This window comes from Oncorhynchus nerka, linkage group LG13 (assembly GCF_034236695.1).
Source record: "Oncorhynchus nerka isolate Pitt River linkage group LG13, Oner_Uvic_2.0, whole genome shotgun sequence".
In the NCBI taxonomy this organism is placed as follows: domain Eukaryota; kingdom Metazoa; phylum Chordata; class Actinopteri; order Salmoniformes; family Salmonidae; genus Oncorhynchus; species Oncorhynchus nerka.
The window spans coordinates 34,270,972-34,295,420 of NC_088408.1; the positions used below are offsets into that span (position 1 = coordinate 34,270,972).

The window sequence follows — 24,449 nt, forward strand, 5'->3', positions numbered from 1 at the left end:
GAAGGTCATACCACGTGACGTCTTCTTTCGTGTGTTGAGTTTATCATGTGATTCACCTAGTTCCTGTACGACGACCGGAGGACTTCTGCTGAATGATGTCGGACATTGTGCTCTAGAGTCTAGTTTCTAATACTGAATACAAAGCATGGACTCGCCGTGCAATTGGAACAAGGCTGTGCCTTGGAAACTCGTTGTAGCGTTACTTGTGTCGATCACAACGGTCCTGGTGACATTTCCCTCGGAAACAACGGGCTCTGATGTCAGCCAGTGGTACCAAGACCTCTGCAGGTAAGGCACTGCTCGCTCTCATGGCAATAAACAAGGGCGTATAAAGCTTCTTAGCATATGGAAAGTGTATTTAGCAACAAACGCAGCTTATACAGTGCATTTAGAGTGATACAGTACAATGTTTCTCTCTGTCTCTCTCTCTCTTTGTGTGTGTGTGTGTGTGTGTGTGTGTGTGTGTGTCCTATTGTCAGCAACTCCTCATCTGTTGTAACCCTAGTCACGAAACGTGGCGATGTCTTCAATTGTGTAGGCAACACCACGCACGTCTGACACGAATGTTGAATACAATTATATTTGAACTTTGTCTATTGTCTGTGGTGATGGTCTTTCAGCTAGTCGAAATTCGACACATATTCACAGGAAAACCCTAACCCTAACTTCAAAACGCGGGTATATTTATGTGGCAATCAAGATGTTTGCTCATGACCGGAGGTAGATGCGCAAGATGTACATGCACGCGATGCATGCATACTAACAGGTGTTTAACATTGGTTTGTGCATGTGCCAGGTGATATAATATCCACATGAAAATATTGTTTACCCGACCTTTTAGAGCGCCAGTAGACCTACTGAACTTGACATTTCTGTCTCAAATGTCGAGCAGCTGGAGGACAACCGGTAGAGTAAGTTCAAATGTAATTGTATTCAACATTCTATCTTGTAAGGCACATTCCCACGATTTTGCATTTTGTTTGACTGTATCCAAGATCCAATTGGTATTAAAAGTCTGATTTATTAGGCAAGCGTAGTTCCTGGTCCAGTTTTGACAAGGCAGTTTGGATAGAAAGGCGGTGTCTCTAGTCAGTTGGCTGATCAGGGTATTATGAGACACTTTTATGTATTTTGTATTGTGTAGTGAGTGATACGTGGTTGTCTAGCCTGGCTATCTTGAAATGAATGCACTAGCTGTGGGTCCCTCTGGATGGGAGCATCTGCTAAATGACTAAATTGTGATGTAAATGTAGTGCTATGTATTTTATTTGTTGTGTTTGGACCCCAAGAAGAGTATTTATTTTTTTTGTCCATATTTTGAGGACACATAGACAACTAAACAGTCAAATGTGTGCTTTGTGTAAGCTTTGAGATTGTGTGAATGTTTACAAAGGAAATCTAAATGTGATTTTTTTTCCTTCTTTTTTTTCTCTCCACTTTTGCTCAAGTTACAAATGGGAGGCTATAGACTGGGACAGCAAAGTGAAATACACACTGAAGCTCTGTGATTCCTCACCTAACACAGGATGCGGAGCCGGTAGTGCTGTCTGTGCCCGCAACCTCACCAGTCAAAAGAATCAGTCAGTGGGTGAGTATATTTAGCGACAGGAGTTTTCCCTGATAAGGTGATTTGGTCAGGACCAACTGGGAACAGGCCCCTGTCGCTCCTTAGAAGGCTCCAGAGTTTTTCCTGGTCTGGTATAATAATAATGTTTTCTTTTACTGACTGTCCTACTGACTGTCTTATCATTCTTAATTGTCATCAGTTGTTACCTTGATGATATAGAATGCATCACTATAGATTGAGCAAGATTGAGAAACTATAGATTGAGCAAGGCTTTTCAAAAGTGCAATAGCAACTATATTTATATAGGTGATTAAAACAACCTTAATTGTATTTAAAAGTGCAACTGTAAACTGTTATCCATTACTGCATTCAGCTAATATAAATAATAATCATAAAACGAACAATACAAAACAGTGTAATAATATTAATGTTGTAACAAGGAAACATGCTGACAGAACTTATACTTGGATAATTAAATAAATGTTTAATCTCCTCTCAGAATAACTAATCAACTTGCTTTTAGGGTTAGGGTTTTGAGTAGGGATGTCCCAAGGACCCCAGATAGCACTAACCCTCTTCCCGTATAGTGTCCGCGATGGTACCAATAATGTTTTTGCAGGACACTTTCCAAATGTCGGGTTGATTTGTAATCCATCATTTTTCTGGGTGGGTAACATGGGCCGGAATTTTGTAAAAGCCATCTCCTTTTTGGCAATGCAGTAAGCTGTGTTAATTTAAATTTCTATCTCAATTAGCTCTGCCTGTTGACCAGCTTGGGCTGCTACCTGTTTCATGTCAAATACGGCTGCCTGGTAGTGTAGTTGCTCCCGCCAAAATTGGTCGCACTTTAAAGGACTGGCCCAAAGTCTAGTACAGGGCTCTGGCTCTGTCAGGAGGATGTGCTGATGGTTCATTAAGTGAGGTTGGCATCTGACGAGCTGCCCTGCTGACCAGGCAGAATGTTTTTCTGATGGAAAATAGATCACTGTAGGAGATGCTGCTGTCAGGACAGTAAGGGACAGCAGTAGCAACACGAGCACCTTGTCAGGGTGGGCCTTAAAGGCTTCCAGTCAGATGCCAGTCAAGTCATAATGTCCTTTGATTCAGTTTGTTTGTTTCAGTGATGTGTCGGTTTAGTGCTGTTCCACGAAGACACAATTTGTGATAAAGGACAAAGTATGCTTTAATGATTAAATGTCAAGAGTAAGGTCTGGTCAGTGAAACAACTTAAAAGGCAGGCTAACTTTTACTGGGAGTTTATCTGATCAGACTGTTCCTCAATGATGACAGAAGCTTTGCTTTTCCTGTACTATTTGTAATGAATGTCATAAAATCCTCAAACTGAAAACACCTTATTCTCAGCTTTTGCTGTAAACAGAGGAAGCACTGATATCAAACTAATTGAATCACAGAGATTGGCACTTAGCTTTGCTTCACTTTAGTGCTGATGTTGCTAATCATTTCAGAGAAGTGGTTTTGCTCTTTCAGCTATAAATCTTTGGTGGTTTACATGGACTCATACATTTCTTTAAAGCTCAAATGAACCTTTATGAATGAATGTACATTTGTAAGAAGACCATGTCAGAGAACAGCGCTACTGGGCCAGACTATTCCAAAAAATGATGACTATACGTCCCGGCCCGGGGCACTTGGTCATGACCTTCGCTCAGTGACAAATCAGTGTTACGTCACGCTCAGGAAGAAACAGTTGGGTCGTGTGACCTCATGATTAAAGTCTACATGCGATAAATGCCTGCAGCTGGTATGACACCATGGTCTCAACTCGACAATCTCTCTGTGAGAGTAGGACAGGAAGGGGATCTAATGCTGATAACTACTGTAGCGACTAACCTGTCTTTTGTGTAGGAATAATCAGAGGTTAAAGGTGAACCCAAGCAGCTGTCTGTTCACATGATTGTGACTTCATGGAACACAGAAGCACTGATAAGCATGGAACATAGAAATCCTCTCGCACAGCTTTGCTCTGAATTCTACCAGGTTGCTTCCATGCAGGCAATTGACCTTGCATAATATGTGTTGGAGTGGAGTGGCCTTTTTCATTCATTATTTGGAATCATTAAACTTTCCGGCTAAAAGAATACATGTCATAAAAATCTTTGTTAAATATCCTGAATCAAAATGTATGCAAATAATACATTATCTGATGAAGTTGCTTAAGAAAGGGGTACGAGACAGGGATGTCCTCTCTCTCCCTTCTTGCACTGGCAATTGAACCACTTGCAGAAAGAATTAGACAGGACCCAAGCTTAACAGGTATCAGTAACTTATTTGCTGACAATCTCCTGATATACGTGACTAATATTGTCAAGTCAATGCCTCCCCTTGTTAAATCATTTTTGAAGTAGTCTAAAATATCAGGATATAGAATATATGCGATTAAAAAAATATATATTATAAGAAAAATAATTACTCATGACCTACAGCAATACTTTAAGTGGATCACAAAAAATATTAAATACATAGGATGCTTAAAAAGGGACAACAAACAACCAAATATATAACAATGACTTTATCCCATTACTCAACAACACAAAAGCAGATCTAATTAAATGGAATAACCTCCCGATAAATCTTACAAATAGAACAAATCTCTTTTAGAATGGAATGGCTCACAAAGTTGTATATTTATTACCCCATGAAGACATTCTTTTGAAAAGTATACTATAACAAACTTCAAATGGGCAAATAAAACTCATACAATAAATAGGAATGTTTTGCAAGTGGCTAAATCTGAGGGTGGTTTTAACCTTGCAGATTTCGAATTGTATCAAATTGCCACCCAAGGCTTTTACTTGTGATGTATTGTTAAATGCACTAAAGATGAACAATGGGCATGTGTTGATGATGCGCATGCTCATCCCCAGAATCATGTCTTAAGTGTAAAACTAACAATGACTCAATAATTCATGCCTTCTGGGAGTTCTATAAAGTCTAAAAGTTATGGGTGGAGTTAGAACGTTGGCTGTCAGAAGTTTTACAATGCAAGTTTACTTTTAATCCCTCTAACTGCATATTTTAAGACATGGCATATGAGGGTGCAGTGAGATACCCAATGGGGTAGACCATACTTTTCTCGTCAAAAATTCTACTTAAAAAAATTGGGAATCAAATTATCTTCCATCACTACAACAGTGGATTAATCAAATTTAGTTGTATTTAAATATTGAAAATTGTGGACTACGGAGGAAAATAGAACAATGCAATTTAAAGGAGAGCGAGTGCTACAACTACTGGAAAGTTCCAGGGGAAGGATGAGATGGAGTGTGGTTGTGAGATACGTGATGTGTATGCTTGCGGAGGGAACATGTGGGTTTGAGCAGGTGTGATGTCATTGATTTTAGTTGAAATTTGTGTGCAGTCTGTTCATTGTCTTTTGTTGATGTATGGTTGTTATGGTTTGAGGAAAAAAATATAAATAAAATTGAACAAAAAACTAATCTAGATCACCTCTAGTAATTTATGTTACTGGGTCAGCTGAGTAGCAAATTGTCAGCTCCAGGCTCTGCTGAGTAGCTTTCGTTTATGACACGGCAGATATCTGATGATATATGAGCGATAAAGTATGGTGCAGCGAGCAGTAAGGGGATTACAATGGAACGTGTGAGTGTGACCGTGTTCAATAACACAGAGGTGGATACAGTCACTGCAATCAAATTACACTACAATCAATAAAAGTCTGTTTATTCAGTACTATCTGGGACAAGCGGTAGAACATGTTTAAATAGACTAGCCATGGTTACCTACAGCTTTGCAGTTGGTGCTGCACCCTAAACCTCATCACCTATCCCTGAGAAGGAGTTTTCTGCTGTGAAAAGCAGTTAGTCCTTGCTGTATTCTGCCCCTGGGAAACAGAAAGTCCAGCCAATGTGGTTAGAGGGGAATAACTGGTTAGAACTGGTCATAAAGTTTGTTCTCTCTGCTCTGTTCTCTCTCCAGTTGGAGTTTAACTGTATGTATGGAGCCTGCCCAGGGGCCGGGCTGTTGGCAGACCAGACAGAGATAGGCAGTGTTGTCCAATGGGTCATATTCCCATGCTGTTTATCTCTCTGGGCTGTACACAGCCAGACAGCTCGGCAGAAAAAATGTCTTCGACTACTTAACCTCCCTGACCCTGTGCCGTAATGCTTTGACCCCACCACTGTAGGGACTGTGGGAGTTGGTGGAGGCTTCAGAGTCAGTTGAAATCTGTATTAATCATCCGCTAGAAACCACTGGGAAAGTTCTGGGTTTTGGTGAACTGTTTGTTTTGTAGGTAGTGCAGTGTTCAGTATAGCCTACTGAAATAAATCCTGAAACAATTATATTACATCTTTTAGCATTTGCATGTTTTTAAAGAGGCATGCGTTTCTCACTCATCCACTTCTATTTCCAGGTGATCTGTCCTTGAAGAAGGCGACTGAGAGCAGCGTGATAGATTTCAACAGCACTGAGAAGTGCCCAGGCAGTAGTGGGACTAATGTCCAGAGCAGCATCAGTTTCCAGTGTGGGAAGACAATGGTAAAGTCACCCAGTCGCACCTGTCATTACAAATGAAGAGTAGTCGTGGAAATGATACGTATTGAAGGCTGCTTATGACTTTCCTGTCAGATCACAGTTTTAGTTTGAGAAGGATTTTACCGCAAAGCATGTCTGTTCTTTGTCAGCACAAATACTGTGGTGGTCTCTTTTATTGAACATTTTTAAGTTCTCTCTAGAAACAGAAGCGTGAATGAAACATGATATTAAATAGCATACAGTGATGTAATATCTTCAGAATGAATACCTGGCCTGCCTATTGATAAGCAGTGGTGTGTAACCATGTGATTGCAGTATTGACAGTGATCATAGCTGGAATGGTAGCTTTGCAACAGAACAAAAACGGTTATCATGGTAGCCCAGTTCCTCTAGTAGTGACTTCCTTGTATGTCATCACATGTATTGTAGCAGAGAGGAGATGAAACTAACTGTCATGTCATATGTCAACTAAAACGATGTGTTTGCTCTTATCCCCCCCTCAGGGAACACCAGAGTTTGTAACTGTGGCCCAGTGTGTTCATTACTTTGAATGGAGAACATATGCAGCCTGCAAAAATAATAAATACAAGCCCGTTAAAGAGGTATGTCTGAATAGTGAAGTGCAGCGGGCACAACAGGATGTGTGTGTGTGTGTCACCTCTTAGTGGTTTGTATGCAGGCACGCGCGTGTGGCAGAGTGTGAGGCCACAGTGGTCTCCATGTGTGGGGGGAGGTGAGTCTGTGACTGGCACATTCTCCACTGTGGAGAAGTCCCTCGCTGTCTCTTGTGTATTTTTATTTATTATTGAACCTTTATTTTACTAGCCAAGTCAGTTAATAAGAACACAGTCTTATTTACAATGACAGCCTAGGTTAACAATGGGTTAACTGCCAACATATTTTTACCTTGTCAGTTCGTGGATTCGATCTAGCAACCTTTCGGTTACTGGCCCAACGCTCTAACCACTAGGCTACCTGTAGAGAGAAAAAAAAGAATAAAGAATTGTGTTTAAATTTAAATATCAACTCATTCCACTAGTATGTGCCAAAACACACTGAAACTCTTCCTGTCATGTTGTAATTCTACCTTTTTAACTCTGTGTCTAGGTCCCCTGCTATGTCTTTGACACGGATGGGAAAAAGCATGATCTGAACCCACTCATCAAACTCACAGATGGTTACCTGGTGGATGACTCCGAAGATGAAGTTCACTTTTATATTAACATATGCAGAAGCCTAAGTATGTTTCTTTAATAGTAGTAATTATCTTATGATTAATTGAAGATGTTTGTGCCAGTGGTTTTTCTTATTGCTTCGTATTGTGGCAAAAATGGCTCTGCTTCCTCCCCAGACCGTCCAGGGAGCCTCTGCCCCGCGGGCTCTGCTGCCTGCCTGACCACCAGCAAGGGCTCCTTCAGCATGGGCCTACCCACCACCCAGCTAGAGCTGGAATCCAGTGACAGGTATAGCCATGCTAATGCTAACCTGTCCACGCACAAAGAACATGCTAACCGCTAGCTAGCATCTTCTGTCTCTAGCGTACCTCAAGCTTGATAATTGCTGTGCGACCTTCATGCTGACCGGTTATCGACCAGCCCCAGAGCTGCGTTGCCTTTCTGAAAGGCTGATTTCTCTCGTTTTCTCACCGTGCCAGATTGAGGCTGCGATACGAGGAAGCCCCGGACAGCACGCCGGACTTCTGCAGCGGCCACACCCCTGCTGTCACCATCACCTTCATCTGCCCCTCACGCAGGCAGGAGGTAAGAGAGACCTGGGTGTCTGACCCGTGCGATCATCCATTGATCAAACCATACTATTCATCATACTACAGAATTAACACATAGAATAGTGGTAATTCATCAAATAGAAGTATGCTCCGCATGTCAACCTACACGTATTAAAGTACAATATCTCCTTAATTTTTGTTGTGTGTGTGTGACCTTTGACCTTGTCATTACAGGGTACTGACCCCAAGATGACAGCCAAGTCCAACTGCAGGTATGAGGTAGAGTGGGTGACGGAGTATGCTTGCCACAGAGACTACCTAGAGAGTCACAACTGCACCCTGACCAGCAAGCAGCACGACATCAACATAGACCTCACCCACCTCACTCTTGGCTGTGAGTCCGCCCAGCCCCACACACAGGCTTTGCGAAACATTTGACAACGCAATGCAATGCTATGCATAATCATGTGACCTTTCTAATTCTCACTGACTCTGGCTAATTCAATTCACAGTTGAAGCCAGTTCCTCTAACAGTGAATGATAACGTGTTGAGATACACGTAACTAATATCATTGTGTCACGTTCTGTGTGTGTAGCTACAGACGACCCCTATATGGCTGAGGCCAAGAGCAGCGATGGGAAGGACAACTATTTCTACTACCTGAATGTGTGCGGAGAAATCAAGGCAGGAGAGTGCGGTGGCGACCCGCACTATGTGTCTGCTTGCCAAGTCAAAGCAACGGGAGATCAAAGCAGAAAGATAGCTGGGAGATACCACAATCAATCACTAAGGTTGTTTTAATAGGAATACATATTTCCTCTTCATCTCTCGCCATCTCAGCTTGTCTCTCCTTCTCTTTGTAATTTGGAACATTACTGAACGTTTTGTTTCGCTCTATCCCAGGTACTCCGATGGCGACCTGACACTGATCTATCCAGATGGGAGCAGGTGCAGCTCTGGCTTTCAGCGCATGACCATCATCAACTTTGAGTGCAACAAAACAGCGGGTGAGCATAACCCATAGCATGCCTAAGGAGAAAACAAGGCCCTTTAAAAAAAAAAATGAACAATACTTTCTTCCGTAGAGGTCACTCGCCTAAGTCTTATCCATCACATTCTCATTATTCCTCTTTCTCATTTCCTCATTTGTGTGATTCACAGGAAACGACGGCAGAGGCTCGCCTGTGTTCGCTGGTGAAACAGACTGCACCTATTACTTTGACTGGCAGACGGCTTCCGCCTGTGTCGAGGAGGAGGAGGAGGATCTACTCTGCAGGGTCAGCCAGTATAAACACTATGACCTGTCCCCCTTAACACGCTACCCTGGTAAGATGGAGTCCTGGTTAATCTCTATTCACAGAGAGATGTTGCATGGGGCTGTAGCAGACATAGTACTGAAACATTGTGTCGAACATCATTATTTATCAATGTAAATGCCCAGGACCTGACTTCCAATTTTACACTTGAAGTGAAAGTGATCCGAGCCCTAACATTTAAATATGGAGGTTAAACCACGTAACATTCTGTTGGTGGTGTTATCTGTCTTTCAGAGTCTGAGTCGGCCCAGAACTGGGAGGCTGTGGACGCCAACGCCTCCGAGTCAGACAAAATGCGCTTCTACGTCAACGTGTGTCACAAAGTCCTCCAGCAGGGGGCCACCAGTACATGCCCTGAGGACGCTGCCATCTGCGCCGTGGGTAAGTCTGGAGAAGATCTGGGTCTGTTTTCATAAAGCATCTCAGAGTTGGAGTGCTGATCTAGGATCAGCTTAGCCATTTAAATGATGAAAGAACAGGGGGACCCTGAGACGCTAATCTATACACAGCGTTCTATCAAATCTGAGAAACAAAGATATTTGTTGTCCTTAACATGTATTCAATCCTCTCTTTTAGGAAAAGACAATGTTATCAGCTTGGGCAAATTCCTCACCTCCCCGACAAAAAGAAATGACAGCAACGACATACGCCTGGTCTACACAGAGGGAGATGAATGTAGGAAGAACATGAAAGTGAAGAGCATCATGATTCTGAAATGCAAGCCAGGTGAGTGTTAGATAGACTTGTAAGTTAGCTGCAGAGTTGAAGGTGAACAAGGAAGTGCCTGAAAGTGGAGCTAGCTAGTGTTCAGTCTACTTGTTCAACTCCTCCTAACTTTCTTTGTATGCCCCCACCAACCCTCCTGTCCTCCTATCCAGGTGATCTAGAGAGTGCTCCCATCATGCGGCACATGTCCAGTGATGGCTGTGTGTATGAGTTTGAGTGGTACACGGCTGCAGCCTGTGTTATGTCCAGGACAGTCGGGGACAACTGCAAGGTGGAAGACCCCCAAGCTGGTAGGTCACACGGACCCACTGGACCCAGATGCCTACCAGCGATGGTGATATGATACACTATTGGCTGTTTAATGCAATAATACTACTCACTCTCTTTTGTCTTCTCTCTACAGGATTCTCATTTGACCTGTCCCCCTTGTCTAAACCTGGAGGAGGCTTTTACAATATGTCCAACGGAGATTATGACTACTTCATTAACGTCTGTGGCTCTGTCACTGCAGCCAAATGCCCTCTGAAAGCCGGGGCCTGTCAGGTGGACCAGAGGCATGTTTTATCATACTAAATAAATCCTTATGAGTATAGAGGAGGTGGACATGCCCACTAACAGTAGTAGGAAAAGCTTGTATCTGGGCTTTGTAAATGTGCTTTAGAGTTCTGACGAATGTTTGAGGTGGACTGGATGTTTTAGCTTCTGTTCTTCTGTTTGGTGTGTCTGTCTGCTACAGTGGCTCTAACTCATGGAGCCTGGGGGAGTTTAACTCTCAGCTGTCCTACTATGACGGGATGATCAAGCTGTCCTACAGCAACGGCTCTCGGTACAACAACGTGCAGCACACACTGCGCTCCACCATGATCTCATTCCTCTGTGACCGAGAGGCCGGCGCCGGCAAGCCTGAGTTCGAGGTACTGATTGGGTCCTGTCATGTGCTGCTGACAGAGCTCATCCAATCTCTAATAAGTAGCTCCTCGTGTGGTTCACTTATGCGGTGATTAAACTGTAAAATCATTTACCATGAATATACCACTTTCATAACCATATTGATCCTCACAGGTTGAGGACAAGTACACTTATAACTTCAGGTGGTATACATCCTACGCCTGCCCAGAGAGGCCACATGAGTGTGTGGTGACAGACCCCAACACACTGGACCAGTATGACCTGTCCAGGTGAGACCCCTGCACAAGTATATGTTATGACTAGAGCCGGGAATCTTCCCGAACCATAAAGCTTGATCTGGAAAAACTCCAGGTATAGACAGTAACCACGTTGACATGCACACTAATATCCCGTTATTATTCGGGTTACTCAAGTATTCTGTTTTTGAGTTGATGCATATAATCGTCATATCCCATTTACAGTAACCTGAAAAAGCTTGTATCCTGGTTATGAGAAACCTGGATAAGATGCCTGGGATATGCTATCTTAAACGGGATACTGTGGCATGTAAACATCTTGTTTTTCGCCGTCTGGACAGGCTCTGTTTTGCATAGTGTGGGTGTTGTGTGATGTTTTAATCTGATTGTCAGACAAATAACTTAAAGTAGGCTACTTGTGCAGTTACTGCATATCCACCATAATATACTTTTCTGATACTCCGTACTGGACCGTATAGCCTACTGGCTACTTTCCCCCTGGATTTAGGAACGTTTCTGCTTATAATTTCCGACATTTGGTAGGCCATATTATGTTTTCCTACTTTTGGTAGGCCATATTATGTTTTCCTACATTTGGTAGGCCATATTATGTTTTCCTACATTTGGTAGGCCATATTATGTTTTCCTACATTTGGTAGGCCATATTATGTTTTCCTACATTTGGTAGGCCATATTATGTTTTCCGACATTTGGTAGGCCATTTGTTTGTCAACTATACTGCCCTACCAAGCAAAAAGGCAGTAACTGCTCATTTGGTCGAAAATTAGTTAGTCATTTTTGCTACATTAAATACATGCTTAATCACGTGGACAAGTATCCTGCCTCGTATTGTGTTTTGGAGAAAATGGGGTTTATGTTAACAGTAACTGCATAAAGTGACTGAAACCAAGGTAAATAAAAGCCGTTTTTCTTAGTTCCCCACTATGAGCAGTTACTGCCTTTTTGCTTGGTAGGGCAGTATAGTTTGTTAGATATATGCAGCTTCTCTTCTGTCATAACTTGTTCCCCCAGAAGACTAAATAAAGATGTGTTCACCAGAATAACGACTTACATTGACAAAATGAATATATTCGTGATCTAGTTGACACTGGTCTGTTTTGTTGTGCAAAAGATTGTTCCTGTGCAAAATGTCCAAATGTCAACAGTTTGACCGGTTTTATGGAAATGAAAAGTTGAGAAAACGAAACACTTTACTGATAACCTGAAGTCTTATCTTGGCTGCATATTTTATGTGTTTTGAAATACTGTCTGCTTGCATAAGTGTCAAAGATAACACGTTATATGTGCATTCACATTTTCTCCACTCCTGTTCCCTGAAATATTTCAGTTACTGTTCCATTTAATCCATATGAACTTAAATGAGGAACATTCTGTTTATTCCATGAATACAGGGATACTCGTGAGTGGGATATCAAAGGTGCATGTAAACCGCTTATCCCGAATAAGACCTTATGCGGGATATGAGTTACTATTCGGAATACTGTGTGCATTTAAACGTGGTCAATGACTACGGCTTAGAATTTGTACTGGTCAGGTCATGAAAAACTCCCAGTCCTAGTTAAGTCCGTAGAAGGCAGACATTAAGCAATATTTGAGGAATAATGTGTGTAACCCTCCTCTCTGTCCTCTCTCCCAGTCTCTCCCGGTCTAGTGGAGGGAGGAACTGGCAGGCCATGGACCTGTCTGACCCAAACAACCTGAGGAAGTACTACATCAACGTGTGTCGTCCTCTGAACGCCGTGCAGGGTTGTGACCGCCAAGCCTCTGTCTGCCAGATGAAATACCAGCCTCAGCAGGTTAGTGTCAGAGCTCTGGGATATCCTGTAGGATGAGTTTCACACACGAGGATGTGTGCTAAACACTGTTTGGGTCATGGAACGTCAGTTTCACAATTTCTGACAATAGCTCATTAATAAACAGTATTTAAAAAGTTCAGAGACTATTCCTAAAAAATTATTACAATTGTAGTTGTTGATATAAATTGAAGGTAAGGTTGGTAGTATCCCTCTTCTGGTTCTGGTAGCCATCCACTGTGGGTCTGTCTTAGTACTGGACTGTAGCTCGATGTGACTGGACTTTCTCTGTGTTGTTGTCATCAGGGCATTCTGTCTGAAACAGTGTCTGTCAGTAACATGGGCCTGGCTAAGAGAGGTCCAGCGATTGAGGAGAAGGATCGCCTGCTGCTGGAGTACTCAGACGGCTCCGAGTGCATCTCAGACGGCCTGAAACTCACCTACACCACACGTATCCACCTGGTCTGCTCCAGAGGATTTGTGGTAAGTGGAATGGCATATTTTTTTAGGGCCCTGTGTCAAAAAGAAATCAGATTTAGTTTAATCTTTTATGTCATTATGTCTGCCTAGGATTGTAACACTGCGATGTGCCTGTCTTTTTCTGTATTTGCAGTCGTCCGGCCCTCGTTTCCTCAATTATGGGAACTGTACTGCCAACTTCATGTGGGAGACCGGGGCAGCTTGTGCCATCAGTACTGCTGATGACCAGAACATGGTGAGCTGTTACATTCCACATCAACTGGATGCATTATAGTGTTTGTCATGATGTCTAACCTAACATGGCAGGTGTAAAAGAAATGCCTGAGTGGGGTTTCTTTCTAGTAACTGTCGGGGGAGGTTCTCTTCACTGTTCAACCAATCCAGTAAATGTGGAGGCGTTAAGATGGAGTTTCGATTTGTTACGGCCAAAAGCAGAAGTTGCGTCACAAGCTCTCTTTCCATTTCCCCTGAAATGGGCGCATGATGTCTGTAAAGACCTGTTTGATTGGCCGAGGTCTCATCAATCATTTTTCTTGATTGTTCTATTGTATGGCAGACCTGCTCTGTGAGGGATCCCAACACTGGCTTTGAGTTCAATCTGCTTCCTCTGGCCTCCAAGACTGGCTACAAGGCTGAAGGCAATGGGAAAACCTTTGTGGTAAGTCACAGTCAAGCACTCTCAGTGTTGTGGCCTCGGGTAATAGCAGAAATTGTGAATAATGTGCATTTTCCAATCCATTTCCCCGGGCTTTCCCCCCAGGTGAATATCTGTGGCGAGGTGGCAGAGTGTGGGAAGGACCAGGGGAAGCCTGTAGCTGGGTGTGAGCTGGACAATGGCCTGGTTGTTGGTCCTGTGGGAGTGGAGAGATCTCTACAGTACTCTACTGATGGCCTGCTCACACTCACATACAAAGGAGACATGAACAAGCCTACAGGTACATTCAATGGATCCAACCATCATCACTCACTAAGGGCTAACCCTGGGGGCTCCATTAGCATTGCTGGAATATGGAAGTCTGAACGAAATGCATGTTGTGACACTAAAGTCAGGTTATGAATGTTTTAATCTGAGCACTAACTTGTTTCCTCCCTCTCCCTCTCCCTCCCCAGGCACCAGGGACACCTTCACCATTAGTTTTGTTTGTGACCAGGACGCCCACCTCGGCACTCTGAAACTGGTCCGAGAGGAGCTCAGCTCGTCCACACTCGTCACACACGATGTCTTATTTGAGTTTTCCACAGCCCTGGCATGCATCCCTGCCCCTGTGGACTGTCGTGTCACTGGTAGGAACAAAACTGTTAGGGCAGCAGTTCCCAAACTAGGGGTCGCAAACCCATGTGGGGTCCAAAAAACATATTTTGTATAAGAAAATGCATCTCAAAATCATTGTAATGTGGTTAACCTTCAAAATCTAAGATTTGTTTTTGTATTGAAATCTAAAATATACAATTCCCAATTACTTGACCAATTAATCATTCCGATTCAAGCGCAAAGTCAAGTGGGGCCTCTCAAGCTGTCATGTGACCGACTGCTGCAGACAATGGTTTCACGGATCACTACAGAGGACTTTTGGTTCCTGACTCAAAGGGAATAATACCCTGCCTCCTCCCACAGAGCGTTAAAACCCATGGTACCCTTCGCCAGCTCATATCTGTGTGAAGCTGGATTCAGATCTAAAGTCTGCATTAAAACCAAGTATCAACCCAGTTTGGATGTGACAGCAGAGATGCGGTGCGCACTGTTGACCACGCCCCCTGACTTTGAGAAGCTCTGACACGACATGCATCAAGCACACCCATCTCATTAGTGGTGGTGAGATAGTGGTGCTTTCAAGACATCTAGGTCAAATCATGACATCAGTGATCTTCAGGTCAGAACTTTAGAAAAAGGCACGAGTTCCCGAGTTGGAATTCTGAGTTCGATGACCGTTCAAAACGATATTTCCCAGCCGGAGCTTGTTTTTTACGAGTTGTCTTGAATGCTCGGAAGTCTGAGATTTCCTAGTTCCCAGTTGTTTTGAACGCGGCATTAGAGACATGTTAGACTAATTAGCAATTGACTGTCATCGCCCCACATTAAATGTACTGTATGTGATAGTGAGGTGAGAAGACAATCAGAAATACTGTTATAATTTTTAGCAATTGACTACCCAAATAAAAAGGTGAACATTGGCTGTTAGTGACATATTTCTTTCACGTGGTTGGGATCGCTTGAATTTTGAGACCCCTGTATTAATCTCTTAAAAAACGGTATCGATGTCTTCAGTATGGCTCTAACGTGGCATATCATTTTATTCACTTTAGAAAACTCTGGTCATACAAATGGGTCTTCACATTCATTGAAAGATATTGTTCAGCTTCTCATCCTGGATTCACAGTGTGATTGTTCTACTCTTTCAGATTCCCACGGTAACGTGTATGACCTGAGTCACCTGAGCAGGGACAGTGACGACAGTCCCTGGGTGGCCATCGACACGTCTGAGCAGGCCAAGAATCGCCGCTTCTTCATCAACGTGTGTAAACCTCTGCCCCCAGTCCAGGGATGCCCCGGTGAGTCGCATGCAATTAGCCTATGTGAAGGCCAGGCAATGAGTCATCGCTTGGCCTTTACGAGGATAAAAAGGGTGCTGTTCCATCCGTCAATCGGTATTAATTGATGTTCAGCTTTTGCGTTTGACTACATGCATGTGTACAGTATAGAAGAGTGTTTAAGTGTTTCAGTCGGACTGTATACGAACAGATGAGTGTCTTGTCTTTTTATACGTTTGTACCACGAAGGGGTCGATTAGTTTGTCTCTCCGTGTATGAGGTATTGTCCGTGTTAATGCCGTCCTTTGCTAACTGTCCTCCTCCGTCTGCAGATGTTCTCCTGGGTGCATGTGGTACCTTGGAGGGTAAAGGTGTGAACCTGGGCTACATCCAGTCCAGCCCCCAGGTGGCCTCTGACGGCTCCATCAGCATCGTCTACCTCAACGGGGACCGCTGTGACAAAGGCCACCACTCCACACGTATCATCTTGCAGTGTGACGACAACCCTGTGAGTGACCTACACTTGCTCTCTATGGGAATGCTCTTCCATGTTATGGCCGTAGAGTGGCAAGAATCTGTTTGAAATGTTACTTATCGATGTTGCTGATCCCATTTACCATATATGTTCCTTCCTAATCCCTACAGTACCAGTCAAAAGTTTGGACACTGTTAGAGGAATTAGATTCCTATATGTTTAATACCCAATTAAATTAATACACTCAGCCCATTTCTAAGGATTTGTAAGAAACTTATTTGCATAAAATGGGCGGAGACCAGTCTCGAAATCGAGCACTAGCGTTTATTCTCGAGATGATACATGATACAACAGGTTATAAACTGAAAATGACGTCATTAGTTTTCGAACTGTCCCGTCTCTCCTCCACTCCGGTACAATGGCAGTATAGTTCTCAAGCCTTCCTACATCGTCTCCCACCAATTTACATAATTTATGACCAAGCCAAGGTCTTCCTGTAGATAAGCATTCTAGCCTGTCTGACGATAAGTTAATTCGTTTCTACCAAGGAACAGACGGTCATTGTTCTAATTCTTGATTATAATTACACACATTATATTCAGTACTAGGATTAAAATTCATACATCTATACTGTAACATAATAGTATCCGGATTAGTCAGTCCTGATTGAAATGTATACATAATTAGTCATTATTGATTAAAAAAAATCATAAACTATGAATTAACACATGGAATCATGTAGTAACCAAATAAGTGTTAAACCAATCTAAATATATTTGCCTTGATGACAGCTTTGCACACTCTTGGCATTCTCTCAACCAGCTTCACCTGGAATGCTTTTCCAACAGTCTTGAAGGAGTTCCCATTATGCTGAGCACTTGTTGGCTTTATGCTGAGCACTTGTTGTCTGCTTTTCCTTCACTCTGCAGTCCAACTCATCCCAAACCATCTCAATTGGGTTGAGGTCTGGTGAATGTGGAGACCAGGTTGTCTGATGCAGCACTCCATCATTCTCCTTGGTCAAATAGCCCTTACACAGCCTGAAGGTGTGTTGGGTCATTGTCCTGGTGAAAAGCAAATGATAGTCCCACTATGCGCAAAGCAGATGGGATGGTGTACCACTGCAGAATGCTATGGTAGCCATGCTGGTTAAGTGCCTTGAATTATAAATAAATCACTGACAGTGTCACCAGCAAAGCACCCCCACACCATCACACCACTTCCTCCATGCTTCACGGTAGGGAACCACACAAGCGGAGATCATCCATTCACCTACAGTACTCTGCGTCTTACAAAGACACAGAGGTTGGAACCAAAATTCTCAAATTTGGACTCATCAGACCAAAAGACAGATTTCTACCGGTCTAATGTCCATTGCTCGTGCTTCTTGGCCCAAGTAAGTCTCTTATTCTCATTGGTGTTCTTTAGTAGTGGTTTCTTTGCAGCAATTTGACCACAAAGGCCTGATTTCACGCAGAACAGTTGATGTTGAGATATGTCTGTTACTTGAACTCTGTGAAGCATTTATTTGGGCTGCATTTTCTGAAGCTGGTAACTCTAATGAACTTATCCTCTGCAGCAGAGATAACTCTGGGTCTTCCTTTCCTGCGGAGGTCCTCATGAGAGCCAGTTTCATCATAGTGCTTGATGGTTTTTGCGACTGCACTTGAAGAAACTTTCAAAGTTCTTGAAATGTTCTGGATTGACTGACCTTCATGTCTTAAAGTAATGATGGACTGTCGTTTCTCTTTGCTTATTTGAGCTGTTCTTGCCATAATATGGGCGTGGTCTGTATACCACCCCAACCTTGTCACAACACAACTGATTGGCTCAAACGCATTAAGAAGGAAAGAAATTCCACAAAAAAAAGTTATTTGGTTACTACATGATTCCATATGTGTTATTTCATAGTGTTGATGTCTTCACTATTATTCTACAATGTCGAAAATAGTAAAAATAAAGAAAAACCCTTAAATGAGTAGGTGTGTCCAAACTTTTATCTGGTACGGTATATTTTTCATGTTTGGTTCATTTACCAACAGGGCTCTCCTGTATTTGACCGTCAAGACGGCTGTGAGTATGTGTTCATCTGGAGAACCTCCGAGGCGTGTCCTCTCACCAGTGCTCAGGGTAGGTTTTGGAGGAGGAGGCTGCCATGTTTAGTGTCCTGGCTCTGGCTAAGACTGGTACTTTTCTCCACCAGTGTCATCATCGTGCTTAAGGTAATTCTCCTCTCCCTGACTCCTGCAGGTGAAAACTGTAAAGTCAAGGACCCCAGAAGTGGCTACATGTTTGACATGAGTTCCCTGTCAGGGAAGGACTACATGGTGAAGAGTGGCCAGTACCAATACCACTTCTCTGTCTGCGGGGGGCTTAAGAGAGGGATCTGCACACACAAAGACACAGGAAGTGACCAGGTGTCAGCCTGTCAGGTGAAAGACAGCACCCACAGAATCGCTGGTATGTAAATCTGTCCAGAAATATCTTGAGTTGGTTCAACTCCTTTATAAAGCGTCGATGTTCTTTTGGTAGTAATTGATAAAACCTCTGAGAAACGGCTGGTTGATTATTCATCACAGGGTTGGCCTCACAGACTCTGAGCTATGTTGGAGATCAGATCGTCCTCAACTACACTGGTGGGGAGACATGCCACAAGATCTACCAGAGATCCACAGAGATCTACTTCTCCTGTCATCCTAAAATGAACCCTGTGAGTCGAAGTGAAGCTACAGAGCAAACATGTAATATGACATCTATGCTCGTCCCAAAGTGAATGTGGGAGTTACTGGGTTGTTGTGATGTTTCTGCCTGTAGGGGGTGCCAGAGTTCATCAAGGAGACTGCGGAGTGCACCTACCTGTTTACCTGGCGTACTGCTCTCGCCTGTATCCCAGTCAAGACTACGAGCTGCTCCTACCAGTATGGATAGTCCTATTCCATTCTCGGAGCTCTCTTCCCAACACAACCTCCTCTTCCTCCCAGACAATGACTAGTTCCCCCTTTGTCAGTTATTTCCGACTGACTGTTCGGTATTTTTCCCCACACAGAGATTCTAATGGGAACTCGTACGACCTCTCTTCTCTGGCCCTGGACTCCAGAAACTGGGTGGTGGAGCCCAGCACTGGGAAGCAGGAGCGCTACTACATCAACGTCTGCAAGTCTCTGGTGCAACAGGGGGGTAAGTGCCTATCCTCAACACCAGCATCCGTTATATGAAGGACACTGGTGGTTCCTGTGTAGCTTTAATTGACCCATTTGTGTGAACAAACATCAACCTTCTCGTAAAGTCTTCAGTTTGAATGTGGTGCAATTATGCTCGCCTTCTGAACCATGGGATACATATTTCTTTCCTCTCCTCGTGTTGTAGGCTCCTGGAAGTGTCCGTCCAACGCAGCGTCCTGTCTGAAGAGCGGGGAACACTATGTGAGTCTGGGAGAGGCCGAGTCGGCGCCACAGTGGGACCAGAACATCCTGGTACTCAAGTACACCAACGGAGAGATGTGTCCCGGTGGACAGAGGAATAAGAGTACCATTGTACGCTTCAAATGTGACCGGGACAAAGTGGTAAGGGATCATAGACATCAGACACACACACACGTAACACAGGCTGAGTAGACTGAACATGTTTCTCCCGTCCCTGCCCCAGGACTCGAGGCCTACACTGATAACGGCCATAGAGGAGTGTGTCTACACCTTTGTGTGGTTCACTGCAGCCGCCTGCCCCCTCAACAGCACCCAGCACGGAGACTGCAGAGTCACCAATCCAGTCACCGGTTAGTCACACTGCCTGTACTAGGCCATGTTACCATTCTGAAAAGGTATTTGCATTAAGTATGATTAACATGGGATTAACGTAGGATCTCGGTGCAGTCAGGCAGGCCACTGCAAAGAGTTAGTGAGCAACTTCTCCATGTGCTATTGTTTTGTTTTGACACCTGTCTGTACTGTGCTGCCCTCCTGACCCCAGGCCACCTCTTTGACCTGAACGGACTAAGCCAGGAGGGAGGCTACACTGTGTACGACAACCTGGACCCTTGGAAGATGTTCCGGCTCAACGTGTGTGGGGAAATAGCCAACGCAGGCTGTGGACCAGACACCGGTACAGCAACGTTATATCTCACAGGCTCTGGTTTGGCTGGGAAATCTCTGCCCCTTACTGGTAAAATCCTGATTCCCACAGCAATGATTTAACAGTCACCGAGCCATGGACCAGACACTGGTCCCAAGACAGCTGTTTAAAGATTAAACCCACTTTTCAAGAAGATTGTGGTTCATGCAGCTGGGTTATGTAATGAGCTTTGGCTCTGCATAAAATGTAGTCCCTATTGTCTTGAAATGTATCAACGAAGACGGTCACTTATGGTCGTTTTGATGTGTGTGCAGGTGTGTGTATCAAGGAGACCAAGAGTGCTCTGAGTGGCGGACGGGCCAGCAGGGAGCTGTCATACCTGGACCAGGTGGTGGAGCTAACCTATGAGGGCGGGGCTGTGTGTGCCGCCAACCCCGCCCTCACACACAAGAGCATCATCAGCTTTGTGTGCAAGGCCCACGGTGAGGCCAGCACGGGGCCGGTACTGGTGGACTCGGACAAGAACACGTGCACACACTTCTTCTCCTGGCACACGCCCTTGGTGTGTGAACACCAGGTAATGACCGGTGGCGCTTCCCAATTCCAAAACAACCCGTAGCCTCCTACCCCTTGAACTTAGTAGATCTGAAAGAATTGGATAGATGTAACCATTATGGCAATTTGCCTTTTGATACGCTAGCTGGAATTTCTTCAACCGTGCTTACCAGTCATGCCATACAGATCAGGCAACCAGTGAGTCCTTGATGTAGAGTCATTTCAAACAAGTCAGTGTGCTGCTTGATAAAGTAGCAGTGTGGTAGACATCAGATAGAGGCCCCATCTACTGTAACTGATCACTGAGGCTCACTGTCTGTGTTGACTAACTAAACAAAGTAGTTCATGTGCTATTTATGTAAATGACTCTACTGTTAGTTAACACTATGAGGTGGAAGAGAAAAGGCTATGTGAATACATCATGTTTAGTCTACTGAATGGTAGACCATTAGAGATTACTTGTATGTTGAGTTTAACCTGACATATAGAGGTGTACAAATCTTTAACAGCTGTCAATTTTGCATTAGAATTGGTTTACTGTGATAGGTGTATTATATCTGTACATTTTTGTAATAGCGACTTTTTAATATTTAAACATCAACTTTGCTGCCTGAGGTATGCCTTTTGTCCTTGCTAGCCCCCTCGTCTGTCTCACAATCGTGATGTGTTCCGTAGGTCAAGTGTTCAGTCCTGAACGGCTCTACCCTAATCGACCTGACCCCTCTGATCCACGTGACGGGCTACTACACAGCCACCAACGAGGACCTGGTGGACAAGGACCAGTCCCCTGACTTCTACATCAACATCTGCCAGCCCCTAAACCCCATCCCTGGGGTCACCTGTCCCCCAGGGGCCGCTGTCTGCATGGACCCCGTCCAAGGGCCCCCCATAGTGAGTCGACAAACACAGAAACATGCGCACACACACACACACACAGCAGAAATGAACACTCATCAATAGTATTCCGTCTGTGTTTACAAACCAACATGTTCAATTATATATTTCACTGTGTCTCTCTCTCTTGCCAACAGGACATTGGTCGAGTCACCTCCGGTCCGGAGTTCAACGGCGTGACCAATGAGGTGTCAATCACCTTCAACAGCACCACCGCCTGCCCCTCTGACCCCACCCAGAACTACACCTCCACCATCATGTTCACCTGCCAGAGGGGCCTGGAGCTGGTCGGTACCACATCAGTGGCACAGATGACGTGTCTGTATATTAGAGACCTCTCATTGTCTTGTTTTCTCACTGATTGCTCTTGTGTTGAAATAGTTTTCCTCTAAAATCAGGTTTGGTGTCTTGGAAAGCTTGTGCATGTTTAGTCTTTGTGGTATTAAAGCCACTCTCCTGTCCTGTCCCCCCCCTCAGGGCTCACCCCAGATGATCAGGAAGCACAAGTGTATGTATGTGTTTGAGTGGGCCACTCCCGTGGTCTGTTCTGACGCCACGCAGACCAAAGGCTGCACCCTGACAGACTCTCAGCTGCAGTTCACCTTTGACCTCTCACCCCTCTCTGGGGAGATTCAGGTGCGTAGACCGTTTTATATATGCGACCTCTTACCCTCTACATATCTACATGTTCTGTTCTACTTAGCTATACGTGGAAAGTATTCCTTTTTCATGATGCCTTTTCATCCATTGTCTTTCTCCTCCAGGTGCCTGTCGGCTCAGAGACCTATAAGATCAATGTGTGTGGGGAGGTGGCAGACCCCAGCTGTAAGAACAGTGCAGTGTGTGTGCAGTCGCCGGGCGGATCAGCGTTCTCCTACGGCATCAGCCAGGCCATGACTATGGACTACAAACACGAGGAGCAGGCTGTCATCATGCAGTACGGAGGAGGAGACGTCTGCCCTCCAGGTTAGACAGGCTATCCTCAGTACCACACCCTGGTGTCTATGGGCAAGTCAAATGACAACCTTCACGCCACATATATTGCACAATGTTTGACCAGTGTCCAGTGTAGCAGTGGCTTATAGGGAATAGGGTGTCACATAAGAGTGCAGCCTCTAATTCTTTGATGTTTATCAGCCTGTTGTGCTGTATCTCAAACGGAAGCTCGTTTGGGCCTTATATGGTTTCCATTTCTCCATTTCAGTGACTGAGAATGAGGAGGTTTGCGTTTTTCCCTTCAACTTCCTGAAGAAGTCGTATACGGTGTGTACAACCGAGGGCAGGATGGACGGGAGACTATGGTGTGCCACCACCAGTGACTTTGACAAGGACAAGAAATGGGGATTCTGCGTTCACGGTAATGACTGTGTGTAAAAAAAGAAACTATTTTGAGTGTGTGTCTCCTAGGGGCCCTGGACGTAGCTGTGCTCAACTCTGCTGTGTGTGTCGTGTCTCAGTGACAGGGAAGAGGCAGTCGTCCATCCTGTTCACCTGTGACCAGTCAGCCGGCCATGGCACCCCACAGCTGCTGAGTGAGACTGGGGGCTGCGCTGCCACCTTCCAGTGGAAAACCATGGCTGTGTGCCCACCCAAGAAGATGGAGTGTAAGCTGGTGAACCAGCACCAGACCTTCAACCTGCGCACCCTCTCCTCTCTCACCGAGCCGTGGAAGTTCAGCCACAACAAAGCAGCGTATGTTTAGCTTTTCCCTACTGCTTCTCTTTCTCTCTCCTCCTCTCCCTTTCTTCCTTGGGGCGGCAGGGTAACCTAGTGGTTAGAGCGTTGGGCTAGTAACCGGAAGGTTGCAAGTTCAAATCCCCGAGCTGACAAGGTACAAATCTGTTGTTCTGCCCCTGAACAGGCAGTTAACCCACTGTTCCTAGGCCGTCATTGAAAATAAGAATTTGTTCTTAACTGACTTGCCTAGTTAAATAAAGGTAAAATAAATAAAAAATTAAATAAAAATTCCTCTCCCTCTGTACCACTTGACGAGGATTGAACATGCACAGTAGTGGTTAGGCACTAGAAAACATTTTGCTATCTCCAGGTATTACATCAACCTGTGCCAGGGGATCCATGGGGGCCTGCCAGACTGCCCCGAGGGCGCCACGGTGTGCCGGAAGACCAGCGATGGGAAGACCCAGACCCTGGGCCTCGTCTACACCCAGAAGATGGCAGTCTCTGGTGGGTTTTTACATACTTACTTACTGACACTTACTTCAAGTTGCATGTTTGTGTAATGAACTGAAACGTCTTACGTTCTTCTTAGGTTTGTGTGTTTTGTTAGGAACCCAGTAATATCAGTCCTGATACTTATCCCCTTTAAGGAATCCATTAATATTAGTCCTGGTAGACTTATCCCCTTTAAGGAACCCAGTAATATTAGTCCTGGTAGACTTATCCCCTTTAAGAAACCCAGTAATATTAGTCCTGGTAGACTTATCCCCTTTAAGGAACCCAGTAATATTAGTCCTGGTAGACTTATCCCCTTTAAGAAACCCAGTAATATTAGTCCTGGTAGACTTATCCCCTTTAAGGAACCCAGTAATATTAGTCCTGGTAGACTTATCCCCTTTAAGGAACCCAGTAATATTAGTCCTGGTAGACTTATCCCCTTTAAGGAACCCAGTAATATTAG

General features: G+C 44.4%; 1 protein-coding gene across 1 annotated transcript in view; it reads left to right on the forward strand.

The window, feature by feature from the left end:
- The first annotated feature begins 46 nt into the window (after positions 1–46).
- Positions 47–24,449, forward strand: part of igf2r (insulin-like growth factor 2 receptor) — a 34,919-nt gene continuing 10,516 nt past the window's right edge. Inside the window, exons 1-41 of the mRNA XM_029676777.2 lie at positions 47–288; positions 1,449–1,588; positions 5,961–6,085; positions 6,586–6,684; positions 7,190–7,322; positions 7,434–7,545; positions 7,737–7,842; positions 8,043–8,202; positions 8,405–8,600; positions 8,713–8,816; positions 8,971–9,135; positions 9,360–9,506; positions 9,702–9,851; positions 10,004–10,141; positions 10,255–10,405; positions 10,588–10,765; positions 10,914–11,029; positions 12,654–12,813; positions 13,117–13,293; positions 13,424–13,525; positions 13,847–13,948; positions 14,051–14,225; positions 14,401–14,574; positions 15,691–15,840; positions 16,152–16,327; positions 18,337–18,424; positions 18,545–18,754; positions 18,874–19,004; positions 19,109–19,212; positions 19,341–19,471; positions 19,661–19,857; positions 19,940–20,066; positions 20,261–20,392; positions 20,677–20,939; positions 21,593–21,808; positions 21,949–22,098; positions 22,289–22,447; positions 22,576–22,777; positions 23,016–23,168; positions 23,269–23,503; positions 23,859–23,995. Of these exons, the coding sequence (XP_029532637.1) occupies positions 146–288; positions 1,449–1,588; positions 5,961–6,085; positions 6,586–6,684; positions 7,190–7,322; positions 7,434–7,545; positions 7,737–7,842; positions 8,043–8,202; positions 8,405–8,600; positions 8,713–8,816; positions 8,971–9,135; positions 9,360–9,506; positions 9,702–9,851; positions 10,004–10,141; positions 10,255–10,405; positions 10,588–10,765; positions 10,914–11,029; positions 12,654–12,813; positions 13,117–13,293; positions 13,424–13,525; positions 13,847–13,948; positions 14,051–14,225; positions 14,401–14,574; positions 15,691–15,840; positions 16,152–16,327; positions 18,337–18,424; positions 18,545–18,754; positions 18,874–19,004; positions 19,109–19,212; positions 19,341–19,471; positions 19,661–19,857; positions 19,940–20,066; positions 20,261–20,392; positions 20,677–20,939; positions 21,593–21,808; positions 21,949–22,098; positions 22,289–22,447; positions 22,576–22,777; positions 23,016–23,168; positions 23,269–23,503; positions 23,859–23,995 (6,214 nt within the window). The 5' untranslated portion in view covers positions 47–145. The remainder of the gene's footprint in view (positions 289–1,448; positions 1,589–5,960; positions 6,086–6,585; positions 6,685–7,189; positions 7,323–7,433; positions 7,546–7,736; positions 7,843–8,042; positions 8,203–8,404; positions 8,601–8,712; positions 8,817–8,970; positions 9,136–9,359; positions 9,507–9,701; positions 9,852–10,003; positions 10,142–10,254; positions 10,406–10,587; positions 10,766–10,913; positions 11,030–12,653; positions 12,814–13,116; positions 13,294–13,423; positions 13,526–13,846; positions 13,949–14,050; positions 14,226–14,400; positions 14,575–15,690; positions 15,841–16,151; positions 16,328–18,336; positions 18,425–18,544; positions 18,755–18,873; positions 19,005–19,108; positions 19,213–19,340; positions 19,472–19,660; positions 19,858–19,939; positions 20,067–20,260; positions 20,393–20,676; positions 20,940–21,592; positions 21,809–21,948; positions 22,099–22,288; positions 22,448–22,575; positions 22,778–23,015; positions 23,169–23,268; positions 23,504–23,858; positions 23,996–24,449) is intronic.